The 27,793-nt window shown below is 34.8% G+C and overlaps 1 protein-coding gene across 14 annotated transcripts in view; it reads right to left on the bottom strand.

Annotated features, from left to right (window-relative positions):
* NBEA (neurobeachin) overlaps positions 1-27,793 on the bottom strand; it is a 455,021-nt gene that overhangs the window by 305,073 nt on the left and 122,155 nt on the right. For all 14 annotated transcript variants that reach the window (XM_038127945.1, XM_038127964.1, XM_038127973.1 and 11 more), the window contains exons 12-24: positions 27,470-27,622; positions 26,557-26,725; positions 18,115-18,194; positions 17,374-17,436; positions 17,168-17,265; positions 15,340-15,432; positions 11,415-11,523; positions 9,236-9,317; positions 8,908-9,031; positions 8,386-8,578; positions 7,115-8,137; positions 5,071-5,288; positions 3,443-3,596 (exon numbers count right to left, since the gene is read on the bottom strand). In XM_038127945.1, the coding sequence (XP_037983873.1) occupies positions 3,443-3,596; positions 5,071-5,288; positions 7,115-8,137; positions 8,386-8,578; positions 8,908-9,031; positions 9,236-9,317; positions 11,415-11,523; positions 15,340-15,432; positions 17,168-17,265; positions 17,374-17,436; positions 18,115-18,194; positions 26,557-26,725; positions 27,470-27,622 (2,559 nt within the window). The remainder of the gene's footprint in view (positions 1-3,442; positions 3,597-5,070; positions 5,289-7,114; positions 8,138-8,385; positions 8,579-8,907; positions 9,032-9,235; positions 9,318-11,414; positions 11,524-15,339; positions 15,433-17,167; positions 17,266-17,373; positions 17,437-18,114; positions 18,195-26,556; positions 26,726-27,469; positions 27,623-27,793) is intronic.

Below are 27,793 nucleotides of genomic sequence, written 5' to 3'. Positions count from 1 at the left end.
CTAAGAGGAAATAAGTAAGAACTGCTACTTTAAAATTTCAACATGGGCTACAAAAGACCATTAGTGGGAATTTCAGTGCCTCACCATTCATGAAAGTGAAGAAGGAAGAAATTAAGTAAAAATGAGCTTGTTGATAAATTGAATATGTGTACTCTACAGGATCTACAAAATGTGAGGGTTTTGACACTCCAGAAAAGCTCTGCAGAACAGAGATATGGAGGATCAGAGAACAAACAAGAAGAAGATGGTGTGGATTCAAACAGGCACACCAGGAGAGATGACTCAATCCTACAAAGGCATACAGGATATGGAGCTGAATAAAGACATGATTAACCACTCTTTTCATAGCATAAACAGTAAAGTACATAGTGACTTTATGCATTTAAGCAGGCTTAAGAAAAACAAAGACAAGAAGTGCTTCGTAGGTTATATAATTGCTTTGTCAGGCTCAATGCCATAGGATATTATGGAAGCTAAAAGCGCAAGTAGCTTCAAAAAAGATTAGATAAAGTCTAGAAGGATGAATTCCTCAGTGGTTATTAAATATGACAGCTCAAACACCCTCTCAAGTTGTTAAAATCCTAAATGCTGAAACAGAGTGTTATTAGAGCAATCAATATGCTTGCTCAGGCTTCTGTATTTTGATGTAAGATGCAGACAGCCACTGCTGGTGGCAGAATGCTAAAGCAGACAGGCCCTTGGGCTGACCCAGTGAGGCAGCTCATGTAGCCTGTGAACAGCTTCCTTTTGGAAGAGAAGTGCAACACAGCTTGAGTGGACTTCTATTACCATGCCCAGTTTCAATTACAGAACTACATAGACTGACAGAATGGTTGGGGTTGGGAGGGATTCAGGAGGTGCAACACAAAATTTTAACTCTGTACCTTGTGGATAGAAAGTTACTCATTAATGTAATTAATTATAACACAGTAGGTTCCATATGGAAATCAAGAAACCCTTTTCCATGGTGAGGCTGACTGAGCATTGATACAAATTGATCAGGGAAGTGATGGAGTCTCCATCCTCAGAGATGGTGAAAAGTTGTCTCAACACAGTCCTAAGCAACTGGCTGTAGACAGCCTGCTTGAGCATGGGTGCTGGACCAGGTGACCTCCTGCATCCCCCTTCCCATCTCAGCCATTCTGTGATTTTGTGGGTCTTTGAGTCAGTGAAGGAGAAACAGGTCCTTTCCCTCTTTAAGAGTTTGGCAGAAAGTGGCCAGTAGCAGCCTGCTGTAAGTGTTTTTATGCAGTGCAAATGTCATATTAATCTTCGAATCTCAAACCTCTTCTCTCTTCCCATTAGCAGCTTCTGGAAGGAGGAGGGTGAGACAGTCTTTTATAACTGATTGCTTCCAGTGGCCTGCTTTGCCCTTTCAAGACTGAGAAGAAATATATTCTGGACCAGCAATCCATCCACTTCTCCACAGCAGTTCAAGGATGCACAAGCATTAGATGTCTGAGAATCAGTAAGGAACTTTTTTTCATTCATCATATTATGGATACCCACAAGTTGTCTGATGCCCAGCAGGGTATCTGCTCCCTTTGAAACTGTGATTCACAGCAAGACTGAGGTAGAGCACCTGCTCTAAGGAGGGAGGATGGGCTGCACTCTTCATATCTGTCACAGTGATGAATAGATCCACCTTCCTTTTAATCTTTATGGATGGGCAATAAGGAACAGGAATGGAGTTGAATAAGGCAGGAAGAAGCCTCTTTTTTTTAATTCCACACAGCAGGATTCATTCAATTTGAAGCCGAAACCAAACTTTGGGTGAATTACTTTATTTAACAATTTATTTTTATTTTATTGACCTAGACAGATGGTAAAATTAAGCATTCAAGTAAAACACACAGTCCCGATTTAGTGGAGAAATGTGTGCATAATAACCAAATTTGAAAATGTAGTCTTTTGTATCAGTGCATGAAAATCACTGCTACTGAGCAAGGCAGTATTGACACACAATATTTTGAGAAATGGATGTGTAACTATTAAAGCTGTTTCAGGTAACCATCTATACAGACACACACACATACATATTATCCAAAACAAATAGATGGAAATGGCAAACTTCAAAATTATTATTCCATAGAATGGTTCTGCAGTACCATACACCAGGACAAGAATTAAAACTCACAAAGGGCATTCAGTGGAACTGCAGCCTAATTAACTTTGTGCCTGTTTTATATTTTTATATAAAAGATGTCAAAACACCATCAATTTCAAATGATGCCTAAAATGTTTGCTTTGAAAATATATCCCCCAATGTCCTTTAAAGAATGATAGTGCAGCCTGGTTTCAAGATGGCTCAGTGTGTACTCACTCACACCTGTCAATATTTACAATGAAGCACTTCCAAAATCAGGACCTTAATGTTATTCTTGTGACTACAGACAATAATTGTAGTCCTTCACCTTTGCTTATAGCAAATATTTTTCCAGTTAACACAGTGAAAATAGTAAAGAGACAGCATCAAAAATTTTATAAATTGTATGTCTGAAAATTACATTAATGTTTAGCAAACTGCCAGCCCATGCATTCATACCATTCAAACAAAATCTGCAGAAAAAGTCGTTTTTAACCAGAAGTAAAAGTAAAGAAAAAAGTAATCTCAATTGCTGAATGGATAGGAAGAAGTATTTGAGTTTCACTGCAAATCACATTTACAGTCTCCAGTATCTATTACCTACATTACTTCAGAGGAGTCTCTTTGTCCTTTCTAAGTCTCATTGTCCCCCCTTTCAAAGACCTATATTAACTGCAGATAATTTTTACAAGATGCTCAAGATGACATTTAGTATGGAAGAAATAGTCACAGATATTAAAGGCACAGACAAGGCATCCCATTCAAATAAAACAATTACTCTTGTCAATAATGTAATATTTATAAAATATTTCTCCCTTTTTAGTGATGATACTCTGCCTGAGCTTTAATCTGCTAAGAACTTACAAATTTGAGGAGATAAAAATATCAGTTATTTTTAATACAAGATTAAAAAAAAAAGGAGGGGGGAGGATGTAATGAAGGAAAAAGTAAACAGAGTAGACAGGGGATGACTTCTGGTCTCATTGGGCATGCAAACTAATAGTGGCCATGCACAAAAGGTTTGTGAATATCAATAAGCAGACATCATAAAGCATGCTCTTTTGTTACAGGAATTATTATCTTAATGGTCATCCCTTTAAATGAAATATTAAATAATTGTGAAATATTTTTCTTACTATGTACTACTTCTCTGATAAAATAAGCATTTCAAATGCAAAATGTTATAAACATTCTGTATATCAAAGTGTAACAGTTTGATTATAAATTTAAATTTTTGAAGGAATTAGCAGAAAGGGGACAGGAGTCCCTAAAGAAGAAGAGTCAGCTGAAAATAGTAGTTTGCATTATTAAAAACAATTTTCTAATATGACCACTAGGTGGGAATATTGTACTTACAGTTGGGGATGTGGCTGCTGACAGCAATGGTAAAATTCCTCCACAAGCAATAATAATATTGTCTACCATCTGGGAAATGAGGTGTATTGTGTTGTGTACAAAAATAATATTTTCATTGCTATTGACAAAGTCCATCACCGACTTTGTGGAGTGACTGCAAAGACAGAAGAAAAGAAGGATTAAAAACAATTAAAATAAATTTTAGATAAATATATTGTTTGCAACCATACTGTGAATGTTCCTTTGATAAAAAGGAAAAATTTGGTCTACAAAACCTTGCATGTAAATTGGGTAAAAATATCAACAAGGCTAATCTAATGAACAAATTGATTGCTATCTCTTTCTGCACAGGATTACATTCAAATACTCAGCTGAGAACAACATCTTCTAACCTTTTATTCCTATCAACCAGTACTTCCCTTCACAGGCAGTTCTGCTGAAGGCAGTGGAGTTGTTTCTGCAGCCTGAAAGCAGCTATTTAATATTGACTTCACCATGCTGCAGCAGTGCCATTTGAAGCATCCTTGATAACACCTAATGATAACACCTGCTACTATTTTAAAGGAGAAACTCGATAACATGGCCATAACTTGATTCAATATTAACTCTGTTAACTGATAATAAACCTAGCATTAATAATAGCTCCACAAGTCACAGATGCTTGTAAGATTAGTTGAAATATCAGTGACTTCTAATTGATGAGCAATTGTCCTGTGAAACAGTTCCTCCCCAAAAATATAAAACCCCCGTGTGAAAATATTGAGGAATACTCCTTCCATAAGTATGGTCTTTCCCCAAAGCAATATTTTTTGTCAGCCCGCAAATAAAAATCAAAGGCCTCAACAGAAAATATACAATCTGAACTTTAACCTTCAAGCATTATCTGAACACATCCCATATACGTGGCCAAAAGCAAAATATCAAAATTGTCTATTTCCAAGTGAATATCACAGAACAGTTCACCAAACTGGAAATTAAATGTAGTATAAATCGCTCCTTTGACAAAACTATGCTCAAGTTTTGTGAAAATTAACTATTCTGTAGTGGAAATTAGAGTAAATTGTCTCCCTTATATTATAGTTACAGATTACCTCTATTAGCATGTACAAAATGTACAAAAACACTAGGAAATCACATTGCTGTCATAAAATATTATATGATCACCAAGACTAAACACAACCAGGAGCTGGCATGCAAAAGAAAATTTATCAATAGAGTGTTTCCTCAGAGAATGTTATAGGAAAGAGTTTTTATTTATACACCTCACAGGTAGAGAAGCTCTTTTAATTGATCAGTTAGGAAGATGGCCATTAGCAGAAGTCATCCTGTCTGGAACAGGGGCAGTAGATTGTAATGCTGAAATATAAGCTGGAAGAGCAGCTCAGTTTGTTTAGGTATTCAGGATTTATGCAACTCCTCAAAGAAACAGCAATTACTACCTGTGAAATCAAGCTGTTCCAGGCTGTGGAGGGGTAAAAAGAGAAGGTAGAAGATACAGAGAGGCACTGCAGCTAACACCAACTCTTTTTTCTCCCCACCATCCCAGTAACATCTCCTCTCCAACACGCCCAATTTTTCCTTATTGATGGCAACACAGATCAGAAGTTAAAGAAGAAACAACGACCCACCTTCTCCAAACATGTACATCTGTTTCTAGTGCAAAAAGCAAGTCTGTCAGGAGCCGCTGGTGCATGGGAGACCATTTAAACTCTGGAATACGAAACATAGTTGTGCGTGGACCTGGACTAAACTGTCGTCGCTGCTCTTCCGTCATTGGCATTCCTCGAAATCCCAAGTCAACACGTAAATCCCGGTCTTGCTGGGTGACAGATCGACCCTGTATTGCCTACATCAACAAGAGGTTCAAAAATGATGCTGAGTTTATGCAGTGTGTTTTTGAATGCAATACAGAATCTGAGAAAGGACAGGATAAAACAATGTGGCCACAAACCATGGGAGACATTGATGTTCCAAAGGTAGGCAGTACCCTTCAGTAAATGAGCTGCTCCAAGGCAAATCAGTTAGTGCTGAGGGGAGGGTGTGGCTGGCCCTCTTTTCAGCTACTCACCAAGCTTTTACTCTCAGATTCTTCACTTGAAGTCTTACAGAAAAGACCAAATGTAGTCCATCCAAGGCCAGCAACAAGACTTTGTTAATATGTAACAATTATATTTTAAGCTAATAAACAGGGACATACTACATAGTGGCAGCTTCAAGGAATGTATATTTTTGGACAGCTCCTCATTATTGAAAACCAATTTATTTATCTGGTCTTTTTAGAAGATCATTAGAGAATTACATCTAGTCTCCCAAATTTCATTTTGCCAATTTAAAAACAAAAGAGAACTTTGTAAAACAATTATGTTAGCAATGTAAAAATGGACATAGCACTGGAGTTGAGCTGAAAAGCTTCTTGTTTATTTAGTCAATCTTGATCTCCTATAGCCAGTGTTATCAGAGTAGAAAAGGTTTCCTTTCTATAATTCGACCTCTTGGGACTAAAATTATTACAGTTGCTTGTATTTCCTATGTTTTTCTTAGGGTTATCTTTAAATATTTTTTTTAGACTTATCTAAGATTTTAATTTTTCACGTGAATTTCTGCATAGTGCTTTCAATTGTATTTTCCATTTTTTTTTCTAGTTAGAAACATAGGAAAGAGTGAATTTGATCTATTCATGATATATATGAATTCAACATTTGATCTATTATTAATAAACACATTAACTCTTAGGAGTAAGCAGTAGTTCCCATGTCTGTCACACAACTTGCTTGCTTTCTTTCAGCCCATTTGAATAAAAGAGAGTTACTTGTTACTGATAAGGCAGGGAGATGACTGTAGACCTGTTTTTAGAGAATTTGAGGTTTGCAACTCCAGTCAAATACATTCTCCTGCAGGTACAACTGCAGGTAACCCTCATGCCAGCAGCAACAATAGTATAATAGCTTTAACATAACAGAGGAGCTTTTATCTAGCCAATACTACTGTATCTGCAAGAACAGTCTTTGATGTGCTTTGCCACTGTGTAAACAAGCATGAAACATGTAAGTATCTCCACTTAGGTGGCTGGTCTTAAAGTAATTTTCAGTGGTCTCAAGGAGACCATATCTAATGAGGCAATTACCACACCTACAGCAATCAAAACTCCAATCATCAGCTCCACTGTATACATGCTAAAATAAAATTTCTCATTATTCAAGAAAACAATAATTCTCCATTTATTTTTTATTTAATATCTACTTTATTTTTTTATTACAGTTTACTTCATTTTAAGAAGAAGTATTTAATCATGGACAGCTTAGAGCTCACAGCACCCAAAGAAGAGAACAGAAGATGAATTTCTGCTAGTTGCTCAGTTGACAATTCTTTTTAAGAACATTATTTAAAAGAGAGATTAATGCCTACATATTTAAACCAATTAATTGTAATTTATCATTGATTTTAGTAGGAAATAACTGTTATTTAACTAGTATATGCAATATATATTTTCTTTACAGTCTTGAAAGATTTCACGTTATGGCATTTTCAAAGAAAATGGGCCTGGAAGATGTACATTTTTCATATAATTAAAGAAATATACTTCAAATATCTCTCAGATCTCATACTATTAATCTGCCCCTCAGCAACGAGCAGTGATTACATTAGACACATACATGGGTACTTGAAATTTACCTGGGTTGTGGTAGTTGTCTGGATCTTCCGTATCTCCTTCCCTGCCTCCTTACCATCATCAGATCTTTCTGTATCTGATATTATACTTCCTGCATCAACATTAGGTACAGTTTTGCTACCAGAAGACTCTGTCTCAAGAGTTGTGGCAGTCATTTCAGCATATTCTAATCCTTTAGATGATGAAGACAACTCCCTCTCAGAAATGCTGTTCATTCCATCTGAAGTGGTGTGAATCTTGAACTCTTTGTCCTCTATTATACTTGAAGCACAAGTTATATCTACATTACCTGTCATATGTGCAAGCAATCCCAAATCATCATTTACACCAAGATGCATCTGTGTCTCTTGCACATTTGGAATGGCAATGTGATTACTTGAAAGTTCAGGAAGGAGTTTCTCCTCCTGACTAGGTATTTTATCAAAGAGAAATGAGGTATTGTTAGTAGAAGGTTCATCTTTCTCATCAGCCAGAGTTATTAATGGACCATTATCTTTTTCCTCATTCTTCTTAATAATACCCACACTTCCATGAACATTGTTTTGGAGCTTCTCAACAGCTGCACTATATACATTATCTAGAAGGGATTCCACTTCTACCAGCGCACCATTTTCTCCAGTTCCCAGTGTCTCTGGTGACAAATCCATATCATCAAGTTTTACTTCAGTAGCTTCTACCTTTTCAGCTTTTATATCAACTAAAAGGTCATGAACTTCCACATGCACTCCTCCTCCTCCAGGTCTCTCAGCAGTTCCAAGCACATCATCTGACACCTTTGTAGCCATGAGCAAGTCCCTCGTATCTGTATTGACGGGGTAATCTGTTTCACTTTCTGGGCTTTGACTTTGTGAAAGATCTTCTATCTCTCGGATTTCCATTCCACCTTTTGCTCCCGTTGTCTGAGAGGAAAGACCTGAGATGGTGCTCACATTCCCCTTCTTGCCCTTTTTTATGTTTTCTTCCTCTTGCCTTTGATACTCTTCATACATTTTTGCTAGATATTCCTTGTGAGCTTCATATGTGACCTTACAAAGAAAAGAACAGATTATGTGCATGAATACATGCTAGATTAACTAGGCAAAATGCAGCAAGATTTTTAGGAACATATTAAGCACAGCTTATTAAGTGTTTGACAAGAAAAAAAGCCACCTTGACATGAGTAGTGAGAGCCACCAGATGGCACTAAATCACTTTATACCTTATATTGCTATATGGCTACTGTGTTTGGGTGTTACCCGTGTTTAAAAAAAAACATCTATGAGCTGTTTCTTACCTTGGAATGGGCTATAGAAAGAGTATCCACCCACACTCTCCAGCCTCCCCATTCATATTTTATTGCATGGTACAAGAGAATACGGAAAATGTTGTAAACCATCTCTGTGATCTTCTGCTCTTCAGAGTTTTTAGGATTAATGTATCCCAGAGAAAACATCCAGTCCTGCCACACTGAACACTGAAGTAAACATCTAAAGTGAAATAATTAGTTCAAAATATATCCAAAAAAAGTTTCTTTATTTTAACATTATGATAGTTAAGATGGGAGGAAAATCATCTCTTAACATTAATCCAATGTTAGGAATAAACTGAAAAATACTTCGGTATGAAAAAAAAATTAAAGTATACTATAGAGAAGAATTCAATATTAGTTAATGAACTAAGAAATGTTACCAAAAATGTATTAAATTTATTTTAAATGTATTGAATTTATTACAGACTCTAAAACTCTACACAGAGTATAACAAATTGCTATTTACCAGAAATCAATGAGGAGAAAATACTATTTGTATGGACGTACCTTCTGTTTTCACGGCTATTACTAAAGAGTTTTATCATATCAGATAAGAACAAACGTCGAACTTCCATCAGCTCTGCACTTGGCGTGGAGTTTTTTAACAGCGTTGCCACCACCTTAAGAATCACTTTGAAAGAATAAATTAGTTATGTAAAGCACTTTACCAATGTTTAAAAAAAGAAATAGTTGCTAACAGCCATCAATGTAAGACATAACTGCAAGCCATATGTATCTGAAATACATGAATGAATTGTTCTCACTTTCTGAACCATCATTTCAAAAAACCTCTAGGTGACACATTTATCAAACAAACATAATATATTGTCCTTACTTGGATTCTGAATTTTCACTGTTGAATCTGGCTCTGGATGTGGTTTATGAACAACTTGGGTGCATACTTGTTCTGTCAAAATCTAAAACAGAATAATAACTCTATATTACCATTTTTAATCACAATTTTAAACACTACAGTATTTCTTCATTAATTTAAAAATCTGTTAAGAACATTTACCATGGCCACATGCAACATCATATAAAAAATTAGGTAAAATATTTTAAATCTTGAAGAACAGAATAAAGCAATTTCTCTATGCAGGGATAAAGATTTTCATGGTCGTAGCTGATTAGCTAAACTTTGAGTTCACTGCCTAAAGATATTCCATTCATTTTAAAGCTATTACATTTATATGTCTCATATTTTTATACATTCACACATCAAAATATCTTTCACAAGCTACATACATCAACAATTATTCTCATATGTTTCATCAAAACCAAACCAAATAATTTTTAAAACCGGGTTTGGTTTCCTCCAGCTAGTAAAGAGTCAGAGTCCTAGTCCATAGGAATAATCCTGGGGCTTCACATAATGAGGAAGACAGAATATTTTCTTGTTGCTTGAATTGTACCTGACAATCTAAATAATCTGTATTGAGGCAACAACACAAACCTTTCACACTGGGATACCTCTCACTGGATGCGTGTATGCAACTTTATTTTAAACAACAATCTAAAAATTCAATGATATCAACACAGAAAGGCTAAAAATTCAATTACATCAACACACAATTCTCAGTAAAGAGAATTAGAAAAGTTACATTCAAGCAAATGTATTTCAAAATTGAATAATTTCACTAGAAATATTTATTTTAAAGAAGAACTTTAGCTCTCTCATTAAAAAATAATGAAAGTAATGTCAGTCATAAACACAGAATCTTAGAAGAGGTCTTTATATATAGAAATTTAAAATAGAATGCAAATATGCCCTTGCTTTATACAAGAGAATATGGAAAATACCTGTTCCTTAGCATCAGTTTCTTAGCAAATCTTCAGTACTTAGACCACTTAACCCCTTTTTTCTCCTTTCCTCTGACTATTTTTTCAAATGTAAATGCCTATGGATGCTGAACTCCATGAGGACTTTGATTTTGTCAATGAGTTATGCATTTTCTGAGAACACCAATCATAGAAGCTTTCAGAAAACTGAAAGCAGAAGCTAGACTCTGAGGCTCCAGTGGCCAAACCATAAAAGGTAATGTACAATAAAAAGAACTTGGATCTAAGTCACTAGCAAATAGATGACGTTTAGGTTGTTACAATTATAGGAGACTAATTTTCTACATTATTCAGATTTAGAACCCTGAAAACCAAGCACTCCTGTAGTTTCTTTATCTTTCCTGGAATCTACCTTGAGCATTTAGTGATTAAATCTTTTTGTGACTAAAAAAAGCACTAAAAACCTTTCTAGCGCATAAGATTTTCAGAAATTGCAAGGGATTCTAATCTAAGTCACCATTTCAGTAATAACTGAAGATGGGACATGAGCTTTATGTGTGCAGGCACGAAGACATGGGTTTCAACCAATTTGATGTTCTCAATATTTTGCTTTTACAAAATCGCTTATAATCAAAACTGAAGCTTCTACAAGAACCTGGTAGAACACCTGAATGCTTTGGGATCATACTTATTTGCCTCAAGCAGTATCTGCTACATAAAAGTGGCTGTTTTAGTTATCATTTGGCATGGTTAAAAAAAAAAAAAACAGCACTCTTCAAAATTTTGCAAACATAAAATGAGCGACATAAAAAAAGAAAAAAGAAAAGAGAGGCATCTCTGACTTCAGCACTTTTCTATTTCAGTGGAAACAAACTCTCCAAATAGTGGAGAAGTATGAGCAATTGGTGGTCTGTAGTATCTGTTGTGGTTTTGGTTTTTGTTTGGGTTGTTTTGGTTTTTTTTTTGTGAAAAGTGATGAACATCCTAAGGAACAGGATCCCTTCCATCAGATGTGGAAAGTTTTACAGAGCCTAAGTAAAAATTATGACATTGTTAATAAAACTATCTATAACATGGCAAAATACATTGTGAACCAAGAAGAACTTTCTCAAAATGTCTAAAGTTTTTCAAGTTTTTCTCAAAAGTCTTGAGAATCAGGATATTATAGAGCACAGATATTTTAAGTCATACTTTTTACAGCAGAAACACCGATCTTCACATTTAACAATCTGTACCTCATAAAGTGTGTTATATGTTGTAACGGTCACTGTATTTGTGTGCAGCATCAACCTTTCTCCCAGAAGGGTGAAAAGACTGTGAGTATGCATGATTTCGACCTTTCTCCTGTAAGAGAAAACAAAAACATTAGGCACATGTCAAGCATGATGAGCATTTTAAACAAAAGCAAGATAAAACCTAAAAGCCAAATATTTTGATGCTGTCTAAAAGGCTCCCAAGCTTGTTATTTTACGTATATTTAAGATATTTCCCACAATGAATGCAATTGCACAAATACATAAATACTGTTCTCAGAAAACAGTGTTGTATTTAGGATGGGTTCTTGTATTTAAAAAAAAAAATCACATCATTGTCAAAGTCAACTTCTACTATCTTACTCAGGGTAAGAAAGTAAGTACCCTTACTTTCAGGGTAAGAAAGTTCAAGATGTGCAGAGGCTGGTTAAAATGTCATCACTGAAGAACACACCTTTTGTCACATCACAAGAATTCAGGACAATCCAGCTTCATATTTTCCAATATTTATCACAGAATTGGTTAGGTTGGAAGCAACCACAGTGGGTGATCTGGGCCAGCCTCCCTTAGATTGCTCAAGCAATCTGTATGTGTTAATAATAATATATATATATATGGATTTTTCAGGACCACCTTTCTTCTTTATATATCATTCTCTCATGAAGGCAAAATAATTAAATCCTGGAATAACACATTGCAATGAAAAAGTAATAAAACCCTGAAAAGTTATAAAATTCCATGTGATTGAAGTGTATTTCACATCTGGAATCCAAAACTACTCAAATCTTTAAGAAGTGGAGAAGGAAGCAGCTCACATCAATGAACTCCCCTAGTCCCTAAATCCCATCCTTTTAAAATGGGATATAACATCATAACCAGAGTACTCCTCATACTTGGCATCATTAAATTTACCCACTACTATAATGGATATGAAATAAAAATTATTTTTCTAAATAAATAATAATCTATATTAAATCAGCAGAAAAATTTTAAATAGGATACAGTATAAAGTTTCTAAAAATTTTATGCATTCAAAAGCTAAGAAACTGTGTTTTCATCATTACCAGTGAAAATAATACAAACTACATAGGTTCATTCCAGAACTTTCAAAATTAATAGATTATTTTATAATTTTCAAAGTAAGGACCACAAAAGAGTGGCAAAAACTTATAACAGTGTCAACATCTGTATGCACAGAAGGGAGTTCATGAATTAATTATGAGAAAACCTACAGGTATTAAACCTTTCAAGGTATGATTTTGCAGCTAGAAGTAGAAATCCATTGGGAGGTTTAAATGTGTGGGTAAAACCCAAAAGTAAACAAGAGACTATTATTTCAAGTGGCAGCATAGAAAGAATCAAATATGCCAGAGAAAGAAAAAAACAGGATTTTATCAACTGCTAAGTTTAGACAAAGTAGTCTATCATCACAGACCACAAAGAAAAATCAATTAAGTTATTCAGGCTCTCATCTAACACATTACTGGTCATTTCTGAGAATCAATTACTTCTACTCTATAGCTTAATCTGTGATGCATATATATATATGAACTACAGCAACAGTAATTGGTTTAGTACCCACACATTTGTTAGTAATATTGCATTGGTTTCTATTTCATAAATCACATAACATCTCTTCATGTGATTCTGCTTCAGTGTATTACAATGCAGTATCTGTTTCCTGCGCTGTGAAACAGGAATGTAAGTACTTTGTAATTTCTGTGGTTGACTTCCATTTTATAAAGTCATGTGTATACACACATATGTATGTAAACAAAAAAGCACAAGCACTAGCTGTAAAACATGAAATGGAAGGGCGTTTTTACTTGCTAAAATCTACATAAAATATGCACATTTGCAGATGTTCAGAGGTCTAAAAATTAAAAAAAAATCTTTGAAAGCTACACAGAGTATTCAAGGGGATTTCAATCACTCCAATTACATGAAAAATAAAGTTAATTTTTGCTAAGTACATTTGTTCACTCAACAATGGAAATTGCATTGATATATCCATAATTGCGAGTAGATGTTAAATTAAAATTTCAGCTTCTGAAAATTCTCTTTACTTTTCTTGTAACCATAGAATTATAGAATATGCTGAGTTAGGAGGGACCCACAAGGATCACCGCATCCAACAACTGGCCCTGCACAGCACCATCCCCACCAAGAGTCACACCATATGCCTGAGAGTATTGTCCAAACATTTCCTGAGCTCTGGCTGGCTGGTGCTGTGACCACTTCCCTGGGGAGTCTGTTCCAGTGCCAAACCACACTCTGGTTGAAAAACCTTTTCCTAATATCTAACCTAAACCTCCCCTGATTCAGCTTCATGCTGTTTCCCTGAGTCCTGTCACTGGTCACCACAGAGAAGAGATCAGTGCCTGCCTCTTCTCTTCCCCTCATGAGGAAGCTGTAACTGCAGTGAGGTTTCCCTCGGTCTCCTCCAGGCTGAACAGACCAAGTGCCCACAGCCACTCCTCAAACAGCTTTCCCTCCAGGCCCTTCACCATCTTTCTTGCCCTCCTTTGGGCACTCTCCAATAGTTTAACGTCATGCTTATATTGTGGCACCCAAAACTTCCCCCAGCACTTGAGGTGAGGCTGCCCCAGTGTGGAGCAGAGTGGCACAATCCCCTCCCTTGCCCGGCTGGCGATGCTGTGCCTGATGCACCCAGGGCATAGGTTGTTACTTGATCTTCTGGATAAATATTTAAAAAATATTTAAAATATTTTCTGGGTATGTATTTTAATATTTTAAATAAATATTTTAAACTTGTCAGGCTTCTGACAAGTCAAACCATAATCTGGTGTATCACACTTAATCCAACTCCTATCAATGTGAACGACTTTTGCTAAGTAATGTTTGAAAAGTCCTTGGAGATTCTTGAGTGGACTATCAATTTGCTTTATTAATTCCTAGAACAGTATTCGACTTGCTGGATCCCAAAGGAAAAATCTCACTTAGAAGCATATTCTCAGCTAACTGTCTCTCAATTATACAGTCATACTTTATTGATCTTACTGAGAAAAGCATTTCTAGTAATACCACACTCTGGCTGGACTCCTACCTCCTTCCTTTTCAATGAGGCTTACATGATGAAGTCTCTTGTGAAGCATGTGGTTAATTTTTATAATACACAGCCTCCCACTAAAACGCCATTTTGGGCTAATCCCAGCAGAGATCTTAACACCACATGTAGAAGGGGGAAAATGAGCAACAGCAGGCTATGCAGCACTGCATGATTGTTAGTGCTTTCTTGACACTATAATATGGAAGATCAGACTAAGTAAACCCGTTTTGTGACATCAGGTCTTTTTAAATGGGAATACTTCTTGCTGCCACATTTTCTCAGCAAGTTTTTCTTGCACAGAGATATGTCCTTACCACTTTTTTAAACACCACTTGCTGGATGTATCTGCTTTTCCTTCTGAAACATTCCCATGACAATGAACTGTTCTATTTCATTTTTCCCATCCCTTTAAAACTATTTTTAGAAATGCTGCCCTGAAAATTTTATTGAAATGACACTGATGATTCCAGAAGCAAATTTTAGATCACACTCATGTGTTTCCTGTTAACTTTAGCTGAACATTCAATACATAGTTATAAGAGGTATTTCTGGAAAATATTTTTCCCTTGTTTTAAGACTTGACTTTCAGCATATCTTATATCTGAAAGACAAGCAATGTATCATTTCAAACATCATAGTAATAGCAAGTTAACTGGAAAAAAAATTAATCTGATTTATAAAGCTAACTGTATAAATTAGTAATCAGAAAACCTAATAATTTGAAGACATTTCTAAAGACATTTCTTCTTACAAAGAATATACAGTAATCATGACAAAAAGACAAGAAGAATTTTGAACTTAAATACACCTCTACAAAAATTTTAAAATGACACTTACTTATGACCCAAATGTTTAAGAAAATATCCAAGGACCTTCAAAGCTTGCACCCATATACTTTCACTTTTGGAAGCCAATAACTTATAAATTACTCTAAAACAGAAAAACAAATTCAAGCTCAAACATCACATATATAGATTCTATCACTAAACATCAAATATATGGCTTGCGTTTCACTGAGCAAGAATATTTATTAAGAAATAAATCAGTAAAAACAATAATTTACACAAAATAGGATAGACTGAAAGAATCAAGTACAGCATAAGAACTTGATAATGAATTCTTGAGGTTGGGAACATGGTGCAGTTCAATGTTTTATAACAGAAAGTAACATCTTATCCTATACTTCTCTCTTGGAACAACCAACTTATCGACAGTCTAAGCAGTGGAAGTTTAGGACAAGAGAAGCAGACTGGAACACATTAGGTCATATCCTGGAGTACCTGGATGCTAGTGAAAATCTCCTTTCAATACACCCTCTGTTTTTAAATCCTGGACAAAAAAAAAAGGGGCCTCAAATATTGACTAATCTAGTTATTAAACATTTAATTAATATGGTAGGTTTAAGCACAAATTATGCAGTCTTTCAGAAAGGAAACCAGCCTTGATCTGAAGTCACTAAGAGACAGAAAACATTACCCTTGCCCTGCACTTTTCTGTAACAAATTTTTGAATTTATATTTTAGTTTCTCATTAGAATTAGCTTGGCTTCAGCTTTTAGTCATTCTTTCTAATCTTTTTCCACTAAAGAGTGCTTTTTCAGACAATATCTTCCTCTTTTGAAATTACTTCTGCTATTACCAAATGAACCCTGGGGCTTTTGTCCTCTGGCATCCAAGGCAAATGAACACCTAATTTTATGTAAAGCTTTGGGGGTGTTTTGTTTTGTTCTTTAAACTCTTAAAAGTTGTAATTTGTGTATTCTCCACACTTGCACAACACAGACTTTCAAACATAAAGACTGCACCATCAAATGCTTTTAATATCAGTACCACAAATGTCACATAAAGATGTCTCCAATCTTCCAGATCAGACTTACCCTTCATCCAAAAAATGACAGGAACAGAATTCTATTTTAATACAAACCATAGGCAGAAAGCCAATTCCTAACCATGAGTCTTCCCTTCAATGAGCATTGTCATTCAAACAATCTCTGTACAAAGATCGTAGCATTTAGGCAAAATGGAGCTTGAATCTATCAAGTAGTAGATAGCATGGGGCTTTTTCCTTTATACAAGCCCCTTGCATTTTCAAAAGTATTCTCAGAACAGAAAAAAAAAATCATAGTAAACACTAAATTATTAAAATGAAAATTATTAGTCCCTGAAAAGAATTATATTACCAAGTTAGGCATAAACTCTCCACAAAATAACACTTTTTTGGGAATTATCAGTTATTAATTGTACAGCCAAACAGATAAACACATTAATTCTACTTTTTCAGACAGAATTTGAGAGGCCAGGCCATGATTTCTTGTTTTCCTCTTGTTCTCCCTAGACAATGTTAAATATTCAAAGAAAGAAAAATTAAAATTATTCTGAGACTGATACATGGCTATTTGATGCATCTTGTTAATTACACATTCTATTTGAGACTGAGAAGCAAGTAAAACAGTGCAGTTACTTTTAAATATCATAACGATAATCTTAAATGGAAATTCTTTTTTTCCTCCAACATATTGAAATCACTCTTTTTGTAAAAAAAATTAAGGCTAAGTTAATGAAACTGAAGTTTAAAAGATCAGCTAGTGTGATACTTATGTGAAGCCAACTGGAGAGTCATGATACTGGAACTACATTTAAGGTATTTTCTCACTTCACTGTCTTACCGTATCCCATTTCTCTGATCAAAGGCAGGAATCATGGATGCCGGATGTTCGGACATTAGTGCCACTAGCAGCTGCAGCACATCATGAATATTTTCATCCTGCATGACAAGCACCAATGTTATTCTACAAACTAACCTCAACAACAAGCTTCCCACAAAGCTGCTACAATTAGTTACAATAAAAGGTAGGTAATTAGAGAAATGTACCTCATGCATTGTTAATAAGTAATTTAATATGCTCTGCAGTTCATCTTCTTTCACTCCTCGATCCTAAGGGGAAAAACAAGGGCCATTATTCATAGAAAATACATTCTTCAGGTTTGGATAAGCAAACCTTGGACGTAGTCAAATAATCCTACAGCTTTTTTACTTGAACCCAAAGACTAAATTTTCTCTATCATTTTACTGCTTTTCTTTATCACACTGACAGTTCAAAACAGTATGAAGTCAGATTCCTTTAGTACGGCCCTCAGATACTGCAAACTATTACTGTTACTCCTCCACTTTGTGAGACATAACAGAAACACTGGTTTTCAGTCTAGTCTCAAATCGCAGATCATCCCTCAAAGAGTAGCATTCAGCTGTAACAGAGAGTCCTACACCATTTCTACCAGTGGTAAAACCAACAAGAAGGATAAAGCAATTATTAGCTTGACAACTGCAATTATCTTTTTCATTTCACTTTTATTATTTTTTAAATATGACAATTAATTAAAACATATATATTAAACATTTAATAAAATATACATGGCAGAGTTTTGTGAGGTTAATAAGAAATTTTGTATGGATTTACTACTTCTCTGTTGATTGGAAGGATGTGCATGAACAATAAATTAACCAGAAAAAGACACAATACTGGACAGGTATTAACAATTTTCCACTATGAAAGATATTATTACAAGTATATAACAGATGTCAGTGTTTTCACTCTGGAACAGACCATACTACCTTCAATATAAGTTGTTTCAAGAACAGAAGCATAAACGCCCTTAATGATATGATTTCTTTCTGGGAGGGCCGAGGACCATCTGGAAGAAACAAAATTTAACACTTTTAAATATAAACTAATTCCTTTAATCACTGTGGCTTCTTAAGGAAATCACAGTTCCTACAACAGATTTAGTACTCTACTCTTACATAAAAGTTCATATTTGCAAATGATATCATTTATAACCTTTCAGAATCACATTTTTCAACACAATATATTTAAGTATAAGTGATGTTCCATTTGGAAAAAAAAAACAAATCCATAATATATTTTACTTAGTTTTTTAAAAGAAACAGGAAGATGAATGATAGTAATAAGGTGATAGTAGATAGACAGCACTATGTAATAGACAACTTGGAATGACTAAACCACTGTTAAACACCATCTGAATGAAAACCAACACAGAAAGGATTTATGAAATACTAGTGGTAATTATTACCTGTAGCAGAAACTAAAGCCCTTTAACCAAAGAGAAACTACTATCTAAAGAAAACACTCAATTTAAACCAGGGAAAAAAATGTAATCCATAATACTTTAAACAACTGTGCCTGATGAAGTACATTTTGAAAACAGAAATATCTAAAAAAGCCAGACATCGAACAACTATAGCAATTTGAAACTATTTCTATTGTATTTTCCATTCTCCTTTTTCATAAATATTGAAGTAGAACGGGAAGTTTTTTTGTTAAGTTCCTGCTTTTCAGACAATGCATGGCATAGACAGTCTTAAATTTTGTACAGTAAAAATAAATGCAAATTAAATTATTTTTCCATCACCCATTTTATCTTAAACTGATAAACACAAATCAAAGTTTAAAAAAGTCTATGTCCCATTATTATTTCCAATCCAGATGAATACAACTTTCAATGAAGATTTTCTAATTGTCTTTGGTAATTCTTTTTGAAGTGAAGCCACTGCTTTGCACACAGTAATTCAAGTTTGTAACAAGGGAAAGCCTTACGGGAAGGTATATTTGTTTCACTAGGAGGAACAAAAATAATGGCTAATGCACTCAAGTTTTCTTCCCTGTTTAGGAGTAGAAAGAAGAGAACTGTGTACTCTTCAGAAAGAAGCAAATAAATCTCAAAAAGCAAATAAATCTCTGGTTGTTCCACTTCACTCACTGTCTGTAAGAACACTAAGGGAATTGTAGTAAAAAAGTGTATCAGATAGGCTTTAAAGACATAAGACTAGTTCACATTAAGTAATTCCAGAGGCACCATGAAACATCTGATTTCCACTGCAGAAACAGAAGTCAGTTGATTTTTTTTTTTATACTAGATGCAAATACATTAAATATTGCATGAGTTTTTAGCAATGGTGTACTTGTTTTCAACAAGCCATTTTTATCTAATAAATACATAAATATGATATTTTTATATAATTTAGCTATTCCAGTCGTCCGTCCCCCCCTCCCCCCCCCCCCCCCCCCCAATTTAAATGTGGATTCCATTTCCCTAACTGCATCACAGAAGTTTCTTTCTTTGTACACCCTCTTCCCTCCTACAGCTTATTGGGAATCAATATCAGACAATATCTGAAAACCAGGACTAAAAAAAATTGACATTTGTCTTTTCTGAAAGACTGTAGTTATAGAAACCGATTACAGACAATGGGGAGGTCTGCAAAACATTTCTATAACAGAAATTGGAAGGACATGTCAAGAAGAAGATATCTTAATGTAACTGGGAACCTCTTCAAAGACACATGAGTTTTACACTGCTTCTTCTTGTGCCCACTCATTTCCCTGAAGATGTGTGACAACCTTGAAAAGGGTTCTTCAACATGCAAAGGAGACCAAAGGAGTTGTTGCTTGCAGGCTATATACCAAGCAGGTAAAGTGTAATTTTCCCTTCTCTAGTACTAATGATTCCTTGCATTTTAGTTGGGTCAGGAAGCTTCACTGGTCTAGAATCAGAAAACAGGGACAGCTGCTACCCAAAAGACTTCATTAGTTTCAAAAATTAGTTTCAAAAACTGGCACAGAAAACTAAAGACAGGCTGGAGAAACTGGAGGCTATGTAACCACCAGACAGCTACAAAGAATACAGCAATATGATGTAATGATCATCTGACACAGACTGAAGAGAATTATTAAATAGGAAGTTCTAAAGCTACCTAAAACAGATTTTCCACTATAATTTTTAGATAATAATAATTTTTTAGTTCATTACTAATTAAATTACTTCATTCTTAGTTGAAGATTTACTTAAAAATATATTATTGAACAAACAATGGTGTATTTTATCCTATAATTTAAAAAAGTATACATTAGCCACACATATACCCAAGCAAAGAAAGACAAGTAGATCTTGTTTTTAACTCAGACATTGCAAAGTAGTTTATTACTGTCTATTAATCTTTGTGCCCATCACTGCATATAGACAATTCAGTGTCACCATCACTCAGACACTGATAGTCAGCACTGCTAAAGTCTAAAACCAATCTCAAATTAGATCAGCTGTGAAGATAATCCTTTCAAGATCTGGCACAGCAGCCATAAATCCCTAATGCAAAATAATCACATTCTTCTTAATTGGCAAAGAGAAAGGATGCCTCCCTTATCCCACACGAGGATGAGTCATTAAAGCATTTCCTGCTTTTAGATTTCTTTATGTATGTATTTTTCACAGAGCCCATAATTTGCGTCAGATTTTTAAAATATACACTCATAATAAGAGTTAGCCTGCTTTACCCAGACAAAAATAAATGAAAAAAAAAGTTATAATTTTATCTAATTCATCCCTGCAGCATAGAGAAATTATAGGGGCATAAACCAGAAGTAAATAAGAGGAAATAAGTAAACACATTCACATAGTTAAATACAATCAGTACTGCTGTGAAAAAAAAAATAAAACAAAACAACAAAAAAACAAGAAAACACCAAAAAAACCCAAACTAATTGGAAGCTTTGAATAACAATAATAATGATTTCTAATTCTGTCTTTGGAAATAAAATTGTGTTATTAGTTCTACCAACAACCAAATGTGACATTCCTCCACCTGTTTTGATTTTTTTGTATGTTAAAAGCAAGATTTTTCTACTTCTTAAATTAATAAAGCATGATACAGACAGCAGAATCTGATCTCCACACACATATAAATAACATCACATGATACGTGAATCACAGAGGACCTGATTTTCTCTTTGCTGTAAATCTAACAAGAACTGAGTTCCACTCTAACCCAGCTCTCGAAATAACTCTGTGGAACTTTTTCTACCTACAAAAAGAAAAAATACAGCTACTTTATCGTCATAATTATCTTTGTAATTCCCACTTCCACAGCTCATGTTCAAAAATACTGGACATGAAAAACATTCTTGAAAACTATTAGCATGACATAACTTGTACTTTACCATACATACTCAATAAGTATGGATACATGACGCTAATCATAAAGGAAGCACTCATTGAGAGTTAGAGTGTGAAGAACACGGGAAACATCAGTAGAGAGAGAAATGCTTGGCCCCTCAGTTCAGGAACGAACTAAACCACACCGTAGTTGGGAACTTAAATGCACATTTCTCTCATACAACAAAGGCTCCCCAGGGGAGTGGTCACAGCACCAAGGCTGTCTGACAACAAAAGTTGGGACAATATCCTCAGGCACACAGAGTTACTCTTGGGGTGTCCTGTACAGGGCCAGCAACTGGACTTGATGATCCTGATGGGTCCCTTCCAACTCAACATAAAATCAAATAATTACAGAAAGAAGCTATACATTTTAAATAATTTTCACTCCATTGCCTGCTTTGTTGTGTGTTTAGATACTGCAATGGCTGGGTGATCCTATTATCTCTATTCTGTATGATTTAACAAAATATTAAAGGTGTGCATGTGGCAAATCAAGATAACATCTGTAACCATAGTCTAAATGTAAAAAAAAAAAAAATTAAATTATTTTATTTAGAAATTAGTTTGACATTTTAGACTCTTTGTAAAAAAATTTGAAACAAATAACACCAGAAGAAAAGTGTAAGTCATGATTTTAAACAGACAACTTCTCTCCACTATGTGGATTTGCACGTAAAATGTAAAAGCTACTAAGAGTAACTATGGACCAAGTTGATACTTTTACATTCTGAAACAGTGTTTCCAGTACCTCAGAAGGAAATGGAAATACCAATATGAATTCAGCATTCTGAATCTAAGAAGAAATGCCAGCGTGAAACAGGAATCCAATAATAAAAGAAGATACAAAACCAAATTTAAAATAAGTATCTGAAACTTTAAAAAACATTATTAAAATCCACTTATATAAACTATTCATACCTCCCATTTTAGAAGCTGATAACTAGGAGAAGCAAAAGAAAAACTTTCACTTTTAAAAGAAAAGCGTTTGCTGAATGGGAAGCTTCAATATTGAGCTCCTTTGGCTTTAAAGCAAGTGCTACTAAGCTGTCAGTGCAGAAAACTCACCCACTTTGTGCTTTATTAAGACAGAGGAAGGCAATAAAACCCTGAAGCAGAGTAACTGTCTGCAAGTAATAATAAATCAAGCTAATTGTTAACTAATATTAAAAATTGTTTCAGTATCTCCACATAAAAGATGACATGCCTAGAAGACAAGAAAACATCACACTACTAAAATGTCTGCATGAATAAGCTTCCTTCCTAATACGACAGCAAACTGTTTGAAGGCACTTTAGCACATGCAGTCAAATTTTAGATATTGGCATGATTTCCAGTGAAGTCTTCTCCAGATCTGAAAAGTCTCATGTCAAGTCAGCCCAGAATTTCAGCTGTAATTTACTCACATGATGACATTTTTCTGTTTCATACATAAAATATTTGTTTATAAAAAATTGGTCCTATTTTTACATTTGGAGATTTCAAAGGCTACTTAAAATGCAGCAACTTTAAATTTCACTTAACTGTATTTTTACACAGCAACTTTCTTACTTTAACAAAATTTTTTATACATTATTCCACATTTCCACAAATTATAAACTATCTGACAGTAGTGGCTGCAGGCAGGCCAATAAAAATTAACATGAAGCCAAAATCTGGAAGAGTTACCTTTTTGGAACTATTGGGATTGGTGGAGTTATGAGTTGCTGAAAACAGAGATGAAAATAGAAAGGCCTTAAGCATAACAACTACAGCTACTTATTAGACAGCTTTCTATGACTATAACCTGTCTGAATCAACCAGACCTGCACTTAATGTTAAAAAACCATCTGGTAAGGAAAAGTGATGTAATAACCAGGCGATTAAACATTTTAAAATATTTTCAGAAATTTTATCAATTGGTAGCAACTAATGTGGATGTCATAAAAAATCTTTTATGAAATGAAGTTAATATAAAATTAAATTTAGCAACTCATCACCTCAGCAATTATTATATTTTTCACAGTCATTTGCTTGCAAAATCATCACAGTTATTACAGCTCTAATAGTCAGAAGCAGAAGTTATCTGTGAAATAATAGCAAAAAAAAGTCCCAGTGCTGATTTGCATGGAGAAAACTCCATGGCTGTGCTGGGTTTTCTAAGTCACTGATCTTCCTCTCTGACATGCTGACATTCTCCAACGCAACACAAGAAAAGCCACTCTTACAGATAGAAAAGAAACTACTACTTCTTCGTAGTTATATCAATTACTCAGGGCCTTCTGCAGGGAAGAAGGAAGAGGATAGGGAAGAAAGAAGAAAGAAGATATTAAACTTTCTAAAAGTCAAGTTTATCTATAAATCTAAAGACAAAATGAGAAAATTCAGATATAGTGGATTAAAATATGTTTTCTGAAAATATGCATGGCCTCAGTTTATAAAACATCTTCCCAACTACTGTATGAAGGCCTTAGAAATTTTGATTTGTGTTGTCAAACTGCTACACCAGACACCCACTAATTTACACTACCTGATTACCTTTCAGGGACTGACCTGGTTGCCTTCCAGGTAAAATAAGAATCTTGTCTGGAACTGACACAAATGAGAGGAGAATGGACTATATTCAGAAAGAAAGAAAAGGTAGGGATGCAAACCAGCCATATCTATGCTTAATTTAGAGTTAACTGATTCACATCTCATTCCTAATTTTGTATCCTTGTGTACCTCATGCCTTATGTTCAGATTTTCATGAATACATTACATGTTTTTTGAAGCTATGCAACTGGCATTACACATAGAAACACTCAAAAAATACAGCTAACTGCAAAGAGATAGATCTGGGCAAGATAAAAACAATCCATGCTTCCTAGAGAAAGAAATGTCACTGACTCCACAAAAGAGCAAACCTAGCCAGAGGGAAGCAGTCTGCAATACATTTTCAAAATGTTCTTAGGTAGTAGTACCATGACACAGAAGCACAGTAATTATATTATTTTAAACCAATATACTAGAAAAAAATTAAAAACTAATCTCAGCCATAACAAGTAGACTGTATTACCAAACTTCCATTCTCAAGTTAGTTGAGGAATTTTCCATGTCTCTACCTAGCTGTAAATACGGCTGACACCTGAAAACTTCACCTCACAACAGCTGGGTATTCAACAGTCACAAACACAATGTAAATAAGCTGATCATCTGAGTTTTAAACATCCCAACTCCTCACTGATCTCAGACACAGTAATCTGTCTGATGGTAAAAGTGTACCTGTGCAGCATAGCAGTGTAAACCTCAACAGAGTATATCTCTGAAAGGCTGAATCTGGATAAAGCCACTCCCAGGGTAGGATTCAGTTCACCCTAATTTCAGACATCAGCTGAGTAGCTCCCACACCCGACCAGCTTCTAATCTCCCACCGAGGTTAGTGGAGATCCAGTCAATAGAGGCAACACAGTCTGGGAAGCAACTGTATTTCAAACAAAGCATTTCTCAAGTGCCTGTCAATTAGAGGTAAGCCACAGCTTCCTAAACATACTTACCAGTGTAAGTTTCATGCCACAAAGTATGCAAAATATCTACCCAAAACAAGCAGATTTGGCGTTGGATACACTGAAAACCTGCATCCTTCTGACAGGCAGGTAAGATGCCCCACCAAGACTACAATGATACTAGAAACCTGTATTAAAGCAACTGACTCCTGCATTCTACTGTGCATTAACAGCAGACATCTAGCTCAGAAGGAGACATCTTCACTGCAGACACCAAAAAAAGAAGTTAATTCTGTTTCTGGCAGCAGGAATCCAGAATCAGCATAAGTGAATAATATAATTTATCACTGACAAAGATTTCAAGCCAATTAAGTAACCACCCCAGATAATTTTCATTATCTAGGATTTCAAACTTTTCATTTAAATGATCAGAAAACTGTGGGCTTTTGTTAAGTATTTTAAAATAAATTTTAATAATTTTTGAAGACTACTTTTCATCTAATATTATACTATGCGAGAACTATAAATGCCATCCAAGATCCTGGAGCAGCTCTTTCTGTGGCCTTCAACATCTTCATTCCCTATTAGGACACCTAATCTAGGAAAAGAATTGTTAGTTCCAGTTTTGTTTATTAAAAAAAATAAATTAGGGAAACCCCTATGCATACAGCTCACTTACAAAAAGAATTACCCAATAACTAATGTGTTAGGTATGTCACACTCTTGACTATTTGGTACTAAGTACAAAGAACAGTATTAAGAGTACTAAGAACATTAAGTACTAAGACAGTACTAAGAGCATTCCCCAATTATTCAATTTCTCAGCATGACATTAACAGTTACACAATAAAAATAATTAATAAACTCTCATTTATCAAGTATTTTTTTAAGAGACTTTCAGGCAAATCCTTCCTACTTTACACAAGCAGATAGCTAAATGTAATGGCATTACAGCCAGAATGTATAGGATTAGAATGATGCTCAGGTTAATACACATCTGTAACATGCAGCATTCAAGCAGTATTCATTATTACATTTTGTTGGTTCTGTCATTCAGTACCTCCTGTGCTAAGCTAAGTGCATCACTTTAAGCAAATTTAAATAAATCTCTATTTTATAAGGACAGAGAAAAAATATTATTGAACTGGAAATACAGCTTCAGAGACCTCTGCAGTGAGAACTAGAAGTTTCCACTCTGTTTTCAAGGTCACTTAACACCACTAATCACTCAAACCACACAAAGCTTTCTTTGGCATATGAAATACATGTAATATTTCCTCTTTATTACAAAAGAAGAAAAATCAATCTTTTTAATGTGTTTCCTAAAGGATGCCCACATGAGTATATGCTACGTGACTGGAGACCAGAGTTGGAATCTTCTGGGAATACATATAAACATAAATTATCAGCATGAGTTTATGATACACCAAAAAGTACTTCCATAGTCCTTCTACTGATGACCATCAACTATTGTGATTTACTCATCTCCCTGTCTACAGATCCAAGGAGCTTTCTGACATTTACACCACAAACCTTCCTACAGGAGAAATGCTTCTATTTTCTTCCTTGTTTGTTGCACTTACCCAGCCCTTTGGGAGTAATGCCACTGCTGTCAGCAGGATTGACCACCCAGTAGTAGTATTTCAGCGTGTGCATTAACTGCAGCACCGTGCCCACTCGGCGTATGGTGTTATAGATCGTAGCAGTCCCAATGAATTCAGCTGACAGGTAGGTGTACAAAGATAGCTGCACCTGAGCAATGAAACAGTTACCCACAGAAACGTAAGCTCTGTATTATAGCAACTTTAAATTGTAGGGGTCTTTCTAGAATAGGCTTTGGATAGAATACAAAAAACTAAAAAACTAATTACAACGCAGCTTAGGGCAGGGGCTGCACTGGTACCTAGGAATGATTTAAGTAACAATAAACATACTGGCTTGCTTTCTATTCTGATTTTTTATACAATAAGTATATATTTTCAGTTTTTAGGACAATGCCACTTTTCACTTTGGATCACGTATCTCAACTATGATTACTTAGGAAAACTAATAATTCATTTTTACTGGAGATGAATGATAACATGTTAGAGATTTTATCAAACTAGAATACATAGTTTGAATTAAAATAAGACCTTACATTAACGTGTAACAAAACACATTTTTCCTGCAATTAAAAATACAAATTTTATGCTTAATCTGTAGAAAAACAATGTACTGCAATCACTGAAAAGGGGACTGGGTTTCTTGAAACAGTCTTTTCAGAGAATCAGACAGAACCTTAGGCAATAATTTAACTGCTTTTAAGAAATTATTAAAAGACACTGAGGTATGGTTAAGCAGTATACAGACTTCATGATCTAAAATCATGGCTATTACCATGCATATAAAACAGATCCAAAAGAGAAAAAGCAAAACGCTAAGTAGAATGTTATAAAAGAATATAGGTATTTAATTTTGTTGTAGGAGAGTCATAACATTATGCGAGTGTACCATTACCTTTGCAGGGGTATGTATCCAGATAGCAGGATTGAAAAGGATGTGATCACATAATTGCTTCAGTAGAGGTGCTCCATGAGATAATCCATCCAAATATTTCGCAAATGACAAAAATTGTTCCAGAACTGCTCTGGTTATATGAACTCTAGATGACTGGGAGAAAATAATCAAAAAGAAAAAAGATAAAGAAAAAAATCATCTTTTCAAATATAATTACAGCAGAATTATGAAGCAGTATTTTCACTTGGCTCATCATTACTAAATATGTGCATCTTACATGTTTTGATGTCATTGAATACGAAGGCAGTTTATACTTTCTAACAA

Source organism: Motacilla alba, chromosome 1 (assembly GCF_015832195.1).
Source record: "Motacilla alba alba isolate MOTALB_02 chromosome 1, Motacilla_alba_V1.0_pri, whole genome shotgun sequence".
Lineage (NCBI taxonomy): Eukaryota > Metazoa > Chordata > Aves > Passeriformes > Motacillidae > Motacilla > Motacilla alba.
This window is presented reverse-complemented; position numbering and strand designations above follow the sequence as displayed.